This window comes from Polypterus senegalus, chromosome 5 (genome assembly GCF_016835505.1).
Source record: "Polypterus senegalus isolate Bchr_013 chromosome 5, ASM1683550v1, whole genome shotgun sequence".
Taxonomy (NCBI): domain Eukaryota; kingdom Metazoa; phylum Chordata; class Cladistia; order Polypteriformes; family Polypteridae; genus Polypterus; species Polypterus senegalus.
In genome coordinates this window covers 127,728,684-127,742,455 of record NC_053158.1, presented here as the reverse complement: position 1 = coordinate 127,742,455, position 13,772 = coordinate 127,728,684, and the positions used below count along the sequence as shown (strand labels likewise).

General features: G+C 38.6%; 1 protein-coding gene across 1 annotated transcript in view; it reads left to right on the top strand.

Moving 5' to 3' along the window:
* Positions 1–13,533, top strand: part of LOC120529901 (protein FAM217A-like) — a 32,436-nt gene extending 18,903 nt beyond the window's left edge. Inside the window, exons 3-4 of the mRNA XM_039754113.1 lie at positions 8,135–8,217; positions 12,447–13,533. Of these exons, the coding sequence (XP_039610047.1) occupies positions 8,135–8,217; positions 12,447–13,533 (1,170 nt within the window). The remainder of the gene's footprint in view (positions 1–8,134; positions 8,218–12,446) is intronic.
* Positions 13,534–13,772: the final 239 nt, after the last annotated feature.

The window sequence follows — 13,772 nt, the reverse complement described above, 5'->3', positions numbered from 1 at the left end:
AATCATAATTTTTTCTTTATGTATTTTTATTATACTCGTAGTTATCTCTGTGACTAAAATCTGCTACTGGAATTTTGTTTAAAATCAACATGCTTTTAAAAGACTGAGCTAAGCTTCATTCAGACTGAGTGATTTAGGTTTGAGTTGTCCTGTCCACAATGTGACTCACAGACAGACCGATGCATACACATGAGCAGCCATTACAATATCTGAAATAAAAAACTATCTGGGAAAGTAATGTGTTTTAAATATAGACATTTATTTTAACACATATATTTCACATGATGGGCTTCTAAACTATTTGTCACTCCCTCTCTGCTTATCCCTCACATTTGCCCTGTCCCCGGCATAAGAAGGTAAGAATATAAGAGCAATTTTATCTGGATGAAGAAAAACCTTCAAACATTTCTGTAAAGCATACCTTTAACCAGACTTTGATTTCATTTGCATCCTTGTGTTCTTGTTGATGAACATATTTTTAGTACTGTACTATTTCCATTCAAAAATTTTGAGTTCTTATATCATGTCTTTTCTCAATCTCTGTTTGCTTAAACTAAAACAGCCTCTCCTCCTACCTCATACCCCACTGATCAGGCAACAGTCTAGGTGTTTTTTCCTGTGCCTTTTCTAGTGCAGCTGTCTTTTTTTGTTTCTATTACTGTGACCTGAAATTGTATGCACACATCAAGCTATATAATCTAACATTCTGTGAATTTTCTTATTGCTAATAATTTTGTTTTTAGTATGTCCTGATTTTGGCTTTGTACATATTCTGCTTTCATTATGTATTCAGTTATAAACTATTATCATTATACTTTTTGTATTATCATTTTGTGTTTTGGTTTATTCTCATAGACTCTGCCATTTCTCATGTTTTGCATGACTTTGGCCATGTTGTTTATGGTCATTAAGCTTGTTGTGGTCCCATTGTTGGATATCATGGAATGTTCTTGTATGTTTTTAGTTCATAAACAATCTTATTACAGAGTCAGGGATTTGTATGTGTGTTCAATGATTTTGATTTGGTAAGCATATTGGGCTTTGGTATTCTTAATACTCATTAATCTTTCCCAGTTTTCATCTCTGCCTGTTTCTCTCGATCATTCTTTCTCTCACCTCATTTGTGGTACTTTAATATCTCAGTCAAAACAGGTAAAATCTGTCCTTTGGGATAAGCCACTGTGATCTGCTTAATGACTTTGCTCCACTGTCTGCATGCCCAGTAGATAGTGAAGAGTCCACTAAGACTCCCTAAGTCCTACTCATAAGGTATACTTTCAATTTTACCTCATTGTGTATTTATATATATTATACTGTGTGCAATATTTTATGTGTATATTAATTTATTTTCATCTGGTAAATATCTCCCCAAGTCTTAATTCTTTCAATTAAACTATAAGTAACATTATAAAACTAATTATGACAGAAAACTGAACAAAGGAAGAATCCAAAGAGCAGGATAAAAGAAAAAAGTAAACTCTACTACATCTCTGGGGCTTCTTTTACAGGTTTCCTGCCCTCTCTTTGTTTTTAATATACAATATGTAAACAATGTGGACAGGAAAAAAAATAAAATATGCAGGTTAAGTCTGCGGATTATCCAGAACTAGGTGGAAGGGCAGATAATGTAGAATCAGTCAAATTATTACAAGGAGATTTGGACAGCACACAGGCTTGGGTAGATTTATGGGAGATGAAATTTAATGTAAGTAAATGTAAAATATTATATGAATGAAGTAAAAAATATTTTATTTTGAATGCTCCATTGGAGGTCTCCAATTTGTAAGTGCCTCTTATGAGAAGAGTCTAGGAGTCATAGTGAGCTCATCAATATCTACATCAAGACAAAGTACAGCAGTGATCAAAAAACTTAACAGGATTTCAAGTTGAATAGCACAATGTGTGAAGACAAAGGTAGTTATGCTTAAGTTACATGACACACTAAAGAGGTCTCTCCTGGAATACTGTGTACACGTTTGGTTACCATATTACAAATAAGACATAACAGCAGTACAGAAAATTCAGAGAAAACTGATTAGGCTGATTCTGCGATTAGGAAGCATGCCCTATGAGGAGAGATTTAACCTTTTCAGTTTAAGCAAACAGAGATTAAGAGGGGACCTCATAGAAGTCTTTAAAAGATTTAAAGGACTTAATACAGTGAATTCCAGTTATTACTTTAAGATGCATTCCACAACAAGAACAAAGGGACACAGCTGGAAACCTGGTAAGAGCAGATTTTATACAAATATTACAAGGTTTCTCTTCATGCAAAGAACTATGGACACATGGAATAAATTACCAAGAAGTGTGGTGAGAGTAGAACTTTAGGGACCTTCAAATCTCAAAATGATGTTATTTTGGACAATCTAGGTGAATAGGTTGGACAAGTTTGTTGGGCTAAATGGCCACTCACTTTCACTTTCCACTCATTACTTTCCCTCAATGTCATGAGTTATTATTTCTGTCCAGTTGGACCATTGTCATACCAATCTCATGACTCCAATTGTTGTGAAATGGAGTTTTAAACATTGCAAAATGGATGGGACACCTTTAAAATAAGACAAGAGGCTGGCCAGAGGTTTCACTGGCCAGCCCAGATGAGGGTCGCCCTGTCGAGCTTAATAAGCTATAATCAGTTTGGTTTAGCAAGCCCCAAAGAAGAAGATCTGGCAAAAAACTACAAAAGTTCCAAAATATCTCAAAAGAAACACAAAGGAGTAGGATAACCGTGAACCTGCATCTTGTGCATAAAAGGGCAAAAAAGGATCTTTATACTGTAAATTAAGGATTTGTTCATAAAAATAAAAAATATAGCAAAATGCTCAAAAGAGCATGAAAAACGTTGTGAGAGACGGCCGGCAGTTCAACCCAGCCGGGGTGCCCCTAAAATGGAAGGATGAGGAAGGCAGTTACCTGGCTACACTGCCTCCCCTAAAACACTAGGTGGCAACTCCCTTGGAGTGTAGCGGTGCCCCAGATTCCCACAGGGCATCCTGAGACTTGGAGTTGGGTGCCATGGGTGCTGCCAGGGGTAGCTGTTGAAGGACCTGGGGACTCATGCTTTCCCTATAGCCTGGAAGTATTAGATAGTCATGAGGATGGAAGCCCCAAAGTACTTCCAGGCTGATTAACGAACTTGAATTCTCCAGGTGACCCGGAAGTACAGTGGAACCTCGGCTCACGAAAGTCTCGGTTCACGTACAAATCGGTTTATGACCAAAAAGTTTGCCAGACTTTTGCCTCTGTTCACAACCACACACTCGGTATACGAACAAACCAGTTTCCCTTTCAGTTTGTACGTGTTCAGTCTCTCCCTGTGCATTTCCTGTGCAGCGAGCGAGCGAGAAAGAACGCGACACATACACACCCAAGCACGCGTGAGAGAGAGAGAGACACACACACACACAAGAGAGAGCTGGATGCATAAGGTAGAGAAGACAGTTCAAGAATGCACTGGGCATGCATGTTTTCACTTCTGTTTCCAGCGATTGGTTCGTAGCGTGCATTGTTGCAATGTTACTTTTCTTGGTGGTTTATTAAATTACAGATTTTTCAAATGTTCATTTTTCCCTGTGCTTAAAACTCATAAAAAAAAATGTTTTATCAAGCGGTTCTTAGCGCTATAGCGTGAACTATTGCAGTGTTAGTTTTCTCTGTTGTTCAAGGTTTTCTCAGTGTTATTCAATGTTTTTACATTTATTTTACTATTACCCTGTGCATGATATTATATAATTAACTATATTTGTTCTTAAAACTAAAAAAATATATATATTTACATACAGTTTGTAGGGTGTGGAACGGATTAATTGTATTTACATACAATCTTATGGGGGAAATTGCTTCGGGTCACGACCAAATCGGTTTATGACCAGAGTTTTGGAATGAATTATGGTCGTAAACCGAGGTTCCACTGTACTGGCAAGTCACATGGGAGGAAGAACAGAAGGACTATTTAAAGGACTGCTGGGAACCCAGCCAGAGTCAGATGGAGGTGGATGAAGCTTGATGGGGGGTGTGGAGGAGAAGAAAAAGAATCGTGATTATTGTTTTTATTGCCAGTAATATTGTGGCTGTGGTGCTTTAGGAACTATTTATAGGAGAAAAGGATTAAAAACACTTCTTATTGCTTTTACTCTGTGTCCTGAGCGCCTGTCTGTTAGGGTTAAAGGGGCAACAGCAACACCTAGCGTCTTACAACGTAAAAACAACAAACAAGTCGAAATCCACAATCCATAATAATAATTGAAACAGAAGGAAGAAAGTCAGAGATATCAGATAAACAGCAATACTCACAGAACTACAATAAATACAGTATTCTTCTGATCTGAAAAGTTTAAAGCAAGGGCTCAGGAGTGGTGATGTCAGAGTGGCCGCACCTACTGGGCTTCACCCAAAAAGCACAAGGAACAGCACATCATTAAAAGATACAATACGTAAGAAACATAATGGAGAACACATAAAAATATAAAAAATAAGAATTTAAAATCAACAATAAAACATTAAATACACATACATCCAGCCATCCATTATCCAACCCGCTATATCCTAACTACAGAGTCACGGGGTTCTGCTGGAGCCAATCCCAGCCAACACAGGGCTCAAGGCAGGAAACAAACCCCGGGCAGGGCACCAGCCCACCACACATACACATACATATAGACTTATATTAAACACTAATGATGCTTCAGTCTATTTGGTCTTTTTATGAGACATTAGTTCTTGCTCATATTGCATGGCTATCATTGTTGGATTTAAAATTTTACATTTTGAGTTAGTGTTTTTGATCCTCTGGACTTTAATGCTATTGTTATTGGTTTTGCTTTTGGATTCGTTTATTTTCAGTGTTCCCTTTGAAACCTTTTAGGTATTGTGGCCACAAGGGGGCACCACTAAGCCCAAAACTCAAGACACAATAATACCCAACATGTTATTGTGATAAAATAGGATATTTTTTCACACAAAGCACTTCTCAATTACCTCTTCAAAGATTAGCCACTACTTTAGTATACAAAACCAAATAAATTCTTCCTCCTCTTTACCTCCTGCTGAGTGTTGCCCCCTTTGAAGCTATACCTCCACCAATAACGCCCTCTAGCAGTACTCAAGGACCCCAACAGGGCTACACTTCCGGACTTCAACTCCCAAGCATCACTGCAGGTGTCCCGATAGGGTTGCCATATGAGGACAACCATTACTTGACATATAGGGGGATGGAACAGTTCCCAACTCTCAGCTTCCACTGGTCCATCCAGGCACAAATTTATTTTTCCACTACCATGCTTCATCTTTAACCTTATGCTTACACTTCCTATTCAAAGACGTCAAGCGATTTTATGATACCAGTCCTAGCTGATGGTTTGAAGAGTCATGGTAATATAAAGCAGCGAAGATCAAATTCAGGAGAATGAGAATCAAGTAAACAAATCCCAGAAATGAGACAGAAATCATAATGAAGGGACGTAGCAAAAGAGTCAAAACCAGAATAGTATGTGTACCTGAGGCAAAATGTCAGCACAAGGATTATCCAAAGGATAAAAAAAAGAGTTTGTTCCCAGAGATCAATATAAACATACTGAAAATAACACTAGTGTTTTTTTAGTTTGTATCCAAAAACTTGGGCAATCGGGAAGTGTACAGCAGTAATGTTAGAAATGCACCAAATTAACATTATTCTGGACAAAAATTTTTAATTACCTTTCAGACAGCCTTGGACTCACAATCCCTCCTAACCCATTAACAGCTGTGTTTGGGGTTCTTCCAGAGGGGCTTAAAGTGGAGAAGGACAAACAAATTGTGATTGCATTCACTACACTGTTGGCACGCAGACTTATTCTGATAAACTGGAAGAACCCAAACTCTCCTCTTTTAAGTCAGTGGGAAACCGATGTGTTATATTATTTGAAATTGGAAAAAATCAAATACTCAGTTAGAGGATCAGTACAGACTTTTTTCAAAACATGGCAGGAGCTAGTCAGTAATATTTTAAAATAAGTTTATAAAGTACAGAGAATCCCACCCTCCATGATTTTTCATCCCTCCAAAGATCAGAGGGAACAGAAAATGATTGCCATTCTTGGATTTGCGATTCTTTAGAGAATTGGAGGTTTACTGGTTAATAATAACTAGTAAATAGATAAAATCATACAGAGATGATTTAGGGCTCCAATATCTCATTATAGCTACTGTAACCAAGCAGTTGCAGGGTCTTTCTGATTACTTCCATAATTTCACAGTACATATGTTCACTACCCAGTGGTAAATAGCATTTTGTGGTACTGTAGATGTGGGTACTGCACAAATCCGTAATAACGCAGAAATGTTCCAAAATAAAATAAATGCAAATTAGTCAAAAAAAGAATGCGAGGAAGAATATTCAGAAAGTAATAATACAATTTAAGAAAAAATGGAAAAAAGATTTGTAGACCATAGTGGCCTTTCAATGAGGTTGATCCCTTTTTCTGTCAAGTGGGGTCTCGACTTCACTTTCCCATCAAAGTATGCACCTTTCTTTTGGTTATTTCACCTCTAGCCTCTCTCTCTTATACCATGCATCTCTTGTACCCACCAGTTCAGTGACTGAGTCCAACTCTCCTCCTGGCTTTATGCTCCATCATGGAATTACTTTCTACCACATTCCCAAATCACTTCTGATCTAGTGGGCATCTCTGTAATTGCAGAGGAATACCCAGCTAGAGTGTAGTCATGAATCTTTTGTGGGCCATAAAGGGCCTGTTCTCCAAGGGCAGATGAGGGGTGAAGCAATGCAGTAATTGTCTCCAACAGCACTTCATGCAGCAGTATTTTTTTATATATTTATTTTTTTTACATTGTGATATAATAGGCAACAAATTATTTAGCAGAAGTGTGTCAAGTAACAATACATTGCCTCCACCATACCTATGGCAATAAGCCTTTTAAATACCTCACTGTGACTAATCTGTAATGATTAGCCAGGTTGGATATTTCATCTTATTTTTTATGTTTTTTGTGGTTGTTTAAGGGGGCTGTTCTTGTCTGTCTACACAAATTAATAGAAGTTCCCATATTAATAGTAGAGGCCTGTATAGATTAGTGTTCTATAGATGGCATTCACTGTATAGCGTCTTTTATAGACTCTAAATCTACAAGTCATTCCTGTGGAAATCAATGTAAGAACTCTAATAATAAAATTAATTTTGTGCGCACATGTACTTAGCCGAAGTTCAAGTACCTCGGTGTCTTGTTCACGAGTGAGGGAAGAATGGAGCGTGAGATCGACAGGCGGATCGGTGCAGCGTCCGCAGTGATGTGGGCTCTGCATCGGTCTGTCGTGGTGAAAAAGAAGCTGAACTATAAGGCAAAGCTCTCAATTTACCAGTCGATTTACGCTCCTACCCTCATCTATGGTCATGAGCTATGGGTAGTAACCGAAAGAACGAGATCGTGAATACAAGCGGCTGAAATGAGTTTCCTCCGCAGGGTGTCTGGGCTTTCTTTTAAAAATAGGATGACAAGCTCAGTCATCTGGGAGGGGCTCAGAGTAGAGCCGCTGCTCCTCCGCAGGTGGCTTGGGCATCTGATCAGGGTGCCTCCTGGACACCTCCCTGGTAAGGTGTTCCGGGCACGTCTAACTGGGAGGAGGCCCCAGGGAAGACCCAGGACATGCTACAGGGACTATGTCTCCCGGCTGGCCAGGGAATGCCTCGGGATTCCCCCGGAAGAGCTAGAAGAAGTGGCACCCGCAACCTGATCTCGGATAAGCGGAAGAGGATGGATGGATGGATGGATGGATGGCTGTACTTAACCATTTGAAGCGTTCTTTTGCTTAAATGAAAAATTAAGATTGTAAAGATTCAGAAGAATGGTTAACTAGTTCTATAGATTTAATAAATTAGCCTGTTTTATATTCTAGGAGTTTGCCCTTGATCTGTTTTTGATGCTTTCAGTTCTCTACACTAAGACTTAGAGGCTTCCTCAAAAATAAAATCTAGTGAGGGATGGACGTTCCTTTAACGTACTCATTTGTGACCAAGTAATTGAGTGATTTGGAAAATGTGGTATAATTTCCAAAAAGGGTAACAGAACTTGACAATTTTTAATTACATAAATTTGTTCACTTTAAATGCACCCTTTTGCATTATTGTTTTTTCAGATTTATCCAAATATGTTATATTCCCCTAAAGCTATGAAGATTCCATCACAGAACTGTTTAATGTACCAAGAATCCTTAAAAAGGTGAGAAATACTGAATTCCAATTGTGTTATTGGTGTACTGCATGTTCCTGATGTCAAATGAAAATTCTACCAACACGAGAGGACCCTCAGCCCAAGCACAAACTGTTCTGACCTCTGCCATAAGGCAATGGAGGCCAAAGCCATGGAGTGCCACGAATAGCTGGAGTGCCCTAAATGTTTCAATGCTGCCCTTTAATATTCTGTTTTTGTGCATTACGGTATATTTTATTGCTGTTTTTTACATCCTTTTTAATTCATTTGCTACAAAGGGAATCAGCAGGGGTTCACTTCCTGGGTCCTCCCTGCGTGGAGTTTGCATGTTCTCCCCGTGTCTGCGTGGGTTTCCTCCGGGCGCTCCGGTTTCCTCCCACAGTCCAAAGCCATGCAAGTTAGGTGGATTGGCAATTCTAAATTGGCCCTAGTGTGTGCTTGGTGTGTTTGTGTGTGTCTTGCGGTGGGTTGGCACCCTGCCCAGGATTGGTTCCTGCCTTGTGCCCTGTGTTGGTTGGGATTGGCTCCAGCAGACCCCCGTGACCCTGTGTTTGGATTCAGTGGGTTGGTAAATGGATGGATGGATGGAATCAGCAGGCATAAGAATTCCAATGTCATGGTCGCATGTAAAAAGTAGTATTCATAATTATGAACAGTTTGAAATTACTTCAGCATTTTTTCTGTCCCATGCCTCCTGGCTCTTCTATACGAGAATCCCCCCATATCACCGTTCAACTTATCTGGATGTCTAGATATGCCCTTTGAATTTCCCCCATTTTTGGCCTTCTAATTCTGAAAATCCCTCATTTTTAGACCATTTTGGACCATATTTCATGCAGGAAATTAGACTGTTAATATAAAGAGTAAACCAATAGGTGTCTTCAGTGAAAATGATCAAAAGGACGTGAAGTTGTGCATGCCACATCAACCGACCTCAGGTGCTCCCTCCATACTCCTTTCTTGTATTGTTTCACGCTATGTCAATGTTGCTGATCATGAATATGATAATATTATAATATTTTCTTTACTGGTGGTCCTAGCCCTCTAAGAGTCTATCCCAGAAGGTTAAATATAATAAATTTCAAACTTAAGCATGTGGGTTATTGTTTAAGACTATTTTAAGGTCCCTAATTATAGACATTTACTTTACTAGGGATCGACCCTTCTATCAGAGGGTGAAACAATTACAGATTTCTACCACTATTGAGAATATTTAGACTTGAAACATTTAAATTGAAGCACAAAATGTAGTTTTCCAAATATTTCATGCAAGTATTTATGTTTATTAAGTACTTCTATCTCATGAAGTAAATCATTGCATTCCTTATAAACATCCCAAATTTGAACAGTGTTCGTTAATTCAGACTTCTTAAACTTGATTTTCAACCTCTGAAACATACCCTGTGGCTTCATTGTCATCTTTCCAAAAAGAGAGCAAGTAAATATTTAGTCTGGAATGGCTGAACCACCATGGCAAACAAAAAGCAACTGATACTAGATAAAAATGTTTTTTTACTTGCTACTATGACATTTAAAGATAACGCTCACAAAAATGTTCAAGTTAAATAAAACCTTGTGGTACAGATATTTAGCTGAGCCTTTGCATACTAAGCATACTTTCTTTTCTTTATATTGTGTAATATCTATAGAGCCATACATTTTCTCTACCCACTTTTTCTAATTCATGGTTAGCTGAATCAAGTCTATTATCTGAGTGTTCACTATAATTTAGAAATAACACTCACAAGGCTAGAAGTAACATATTTCTTGAAAAAGTCTGCCTTACTGATTATAATGTCCTGCATTCATGTGCCTCAGCAGAGGCGAGTGGAAGATTATCTCATAAGGTTTGAATTTTGTTCCCAAAAGCCAAATGCTTTAAATTTTTAGAACTTCAGCCCAGAGTAACCTTGTTTATTTCTGGTAGTAAGGTGTTGCCAGTAGTTAGTGCAGCACTCTCATCGATGGACACGTTTTCCATGTGTTTTTTGCTTTTTTTCATCCATTCACCCATCCCACTATATCCTAACTACAGGGTCACGGGGGTCTGCTGGAGCCAATCCCAGCCAACACGGGGTGCAAGGCAGGAAACAAACCCTGGGCAGGGCACCAGCCCACCACAGGGCACGCGCTAGGGGCAATTTAGGATCGCCAATGCACCTAACCTGCATGTCTTTGGACTGTGGGAGGAAACCGGAGCACCCAGAGGAAGCCCATGCAGACACGGGGAGAACAAGCAAACTCCACACAGGGAAGACCCGGGAAGTGAACCCGGGTCTCCTAACTGCAAGGCAGCAGTGCTACCACTGTGCCACCCGTTTTTTTTCATCCCAGACTAAAAAAACATTCAGTACATGTTAGGGTATTTTGGTGACTTTAAATTGGCCCCATTTGGTAAGTCAATGTAAATGTATAAGTAAGGACACCCGTGATGGACTATCGCCCCATCCAGAGCTCCTTATTGACTTACTACTGATGACCGTAAAACTATATGATTTCAGTAAATGTACTGTATAAATGGATTGATTATTCCCAATACAAAGACAACAATGCAATTAGTAAAATGCAACATTTGCTTTTAGCTGAGTCTGAATTTATCCATCACTTGCAGCAGTTTTTAAATGTATGTATTTTATCTTAACTGGTATATTAGTCATTCATTTCCTGAACCCTTTTATTCCAATTCAGAGTCATGAAGCCAATCCCCGTATCCATATCAGTTTTCTCCAAGTCAAGACTCCTCATAGTAGTACAGTTACAATCAAAAATATTCAACCCCCTCACTTCCAAAAACATTAAAATGATATGAATCAAAGTTAATGAAAATATGAGAAAAAGCCTGATTAAACAAAAAAAGTATTTATTGAGTTATAGTGAGAACATAACTCATAATGTTATAAATTAAGTTAAATTAAGTTAAATTTGAGTTAAAATGAAAAATGTAGCTCATTTCATAAATGTGCATGTGCACTATTATTCAACCCCCAGCTTCAGTATTTTGTGGAGCACCCTTCAGCCTTTATAACTTCTAATAACTGTTTTCGGTATGTGCTGACAAGCTTCTTACACCTCTCTGTTGGAATCTTTGCCCATTCTTCATGGGCAAAAGCTTTCAGCTCATTAATGTTTGATGGCGTCTGTGTTGCAACTGCTTTCTTAATATCCCATCAAAGATTTTCAACAGGCCACTCCAGGACATTTCAGGATCTGTTTTTCAACCATGCTTTTGGCTAACTTGGGGGTGTGCTTGGGATCATCATTTTGCTGGACAGTCCAATGATCTCCGAGATATAATTTCTGAAAGCAGGGCATCGTGTTCCTCCATAAAAAGGTCAGGTATTTCTGGGAATCCATGATGCCAGTTACCTGATAAAGACTGCCAGTTCCTGCAGCAGAAAAACATCCCCACATAATCAATGGCCTATCTCCATGCTTGACTGTAGGGATGGTATTCTTTTAGTCATAAGCCTGACCTTTGTCACACCAGACATACCTCTAGTCCATGTCTTCAAACAGTTACAATTTAGCTTCCTCGGTCCATAGAAGTGTTTCCTAAAACCCTGCAGGCCAATCCAAATTTCCCCTGGCATATTCTAGTCAACCTTTGATGTTCTCTGTGGTCAAGAGTCAAGTGCATCTTGGAGTGCGGCCATTAATTCCTTATTTATTCAGTGCTCGTCTTATAGTTGCCGCTGAAGCACTTGTCCCAGCCTGCATCAGGTCATCCTGTACGCATTTTGCAGTAACACAGAAGTTTTTCTTAGTTGTCCCGACTACTGTAAGTTGTTGATGAAACATTGAGCTTTCTCCCTCAGCCAGGCAGGTTTGCAGATAAGCCATAAGTTTTAAACTTCTTTATAATGCTCCCAATGGCACCTCTTGGAATGTTCGATTTTTGGGAGATCTTCTTATACCCGATGCCCTTCAGGTGCAATGAAATAATTTCCTCTCTCAGCTTTTGTGAAAGCTTCTTAATCTTACCCATGATTGCAACTCATTTTCAACACCTTCATGGGTGGAGTTGAAGCATGCATCACTGTTGAAGACAATTAAGGATCACTATTGAATTCCCAAAGGTTTATTTATGTTTTAGTTTGCTTGGCACTAGGTATACATGTTAGATGCCGTATCCTTTGCTCTATTTCCTTCAAAGAAAGAATAAACTGTATAATAAATTAATTAGAGAAAAATAATAAAAAACTGAGGATGTAACTAATAGTTTATTCTTTTTCTTGTAGTTTAAGAAGCATTGGAAACATCAAACAAGATTCAGAACATTCTGCAGATCTAACTACCTCAGCCTCTTTGATAAGCAGTTCTCCCTACCATTTTTACAATGTAATACATACGGAACCTGAAGTGGTTCAGGAAACAGTTTCCAAGAATGTCAAGAATTCATCAAAACCAACAGATGCCACTGATGAACCCAGAAGTGGGAAAGTTAAACTTATTGCCTCAGGGCATGCCAAGTGTCCAGACTCCAGCACAAATCATGAAACCTCAGATGATACTCCCAGTAGCTTAAGTGACTTCATGTCAGATGATACAGATTTGTCAGATTATGAACGAGGAGAATCTTATTCACCCCAGGAGCCTTTTCATTTCAGTTTTGGCTTAGATGAAAGGAATATTGCAGACATGAAGTCACCTGTACCTGAAAGCGCAGTGTTTCCTTATCCAGAATTTCTCCCTCCTTCCTTGAGTTTAAAGTTTTTGTCAACAGAACCAAAACAAAAAGAACTTTTTGAGTATTCAGGCACACATTTTGGATCTATTATAAATCGTTTATTGGAAATGGAGAAGCTGCAACAACTTACCATACAAAAAGAGAAATCTAAGGAGCTCCGCTCCCAGATAGCAACTCCTAGAAGTAAAAAGGGAAGTTATACAAAAAATGGAACCAAACTCAAGAGACAAAGACAAAGGCAACCAGATTGTACTGAAATATGTCTTCCTCTATATGACTATGAACCTACAGGTTCCAAAGCTCCTATGGTTTCAAATAACAATGGCCATTGTTCTAACACACTTAGTGCAAGGAATCATTCAGCTAGGCGACCAAGGACTGCATGCGAATCTCGCAAAATAAGCAACAGGAAACCAAGTTTTAACTCAAAAAGATCAAATTTTACCAAGCATTCATTGTCTGCAACTTTCTGCAGTTCTCAAACACTTTACTCGCCAAGGTCAGTTACGCTGCCATCAAAATCTGAAATTCAACCTTCCAGTTCTGTACATGCCAAATGCCTTAATGCCAGCAACATGAGACGGAGAAGCATACCCTTGTCTTACATTGGACCGGTTTATACAGTTGAGATAATTTAAAGGAAAAACATGTTGGCTACATTGTCAAGATTCTTTCACACATTGTCATGAATAAAGTTTCTTTTTTGCTTTTAACTTTGAATCACATTAGCTTTTTTTGTATAGGTTGACAAATTAAACTAATGTTACTCTAAAAATAGCATATTAGGCATTTGGAAGCAAGGTTCAAAGTTTAAAGATGATATCAATTGGTTAGAACATCTAGTATTAGCAAAATCTTTTTCATATATTTTTGCTAT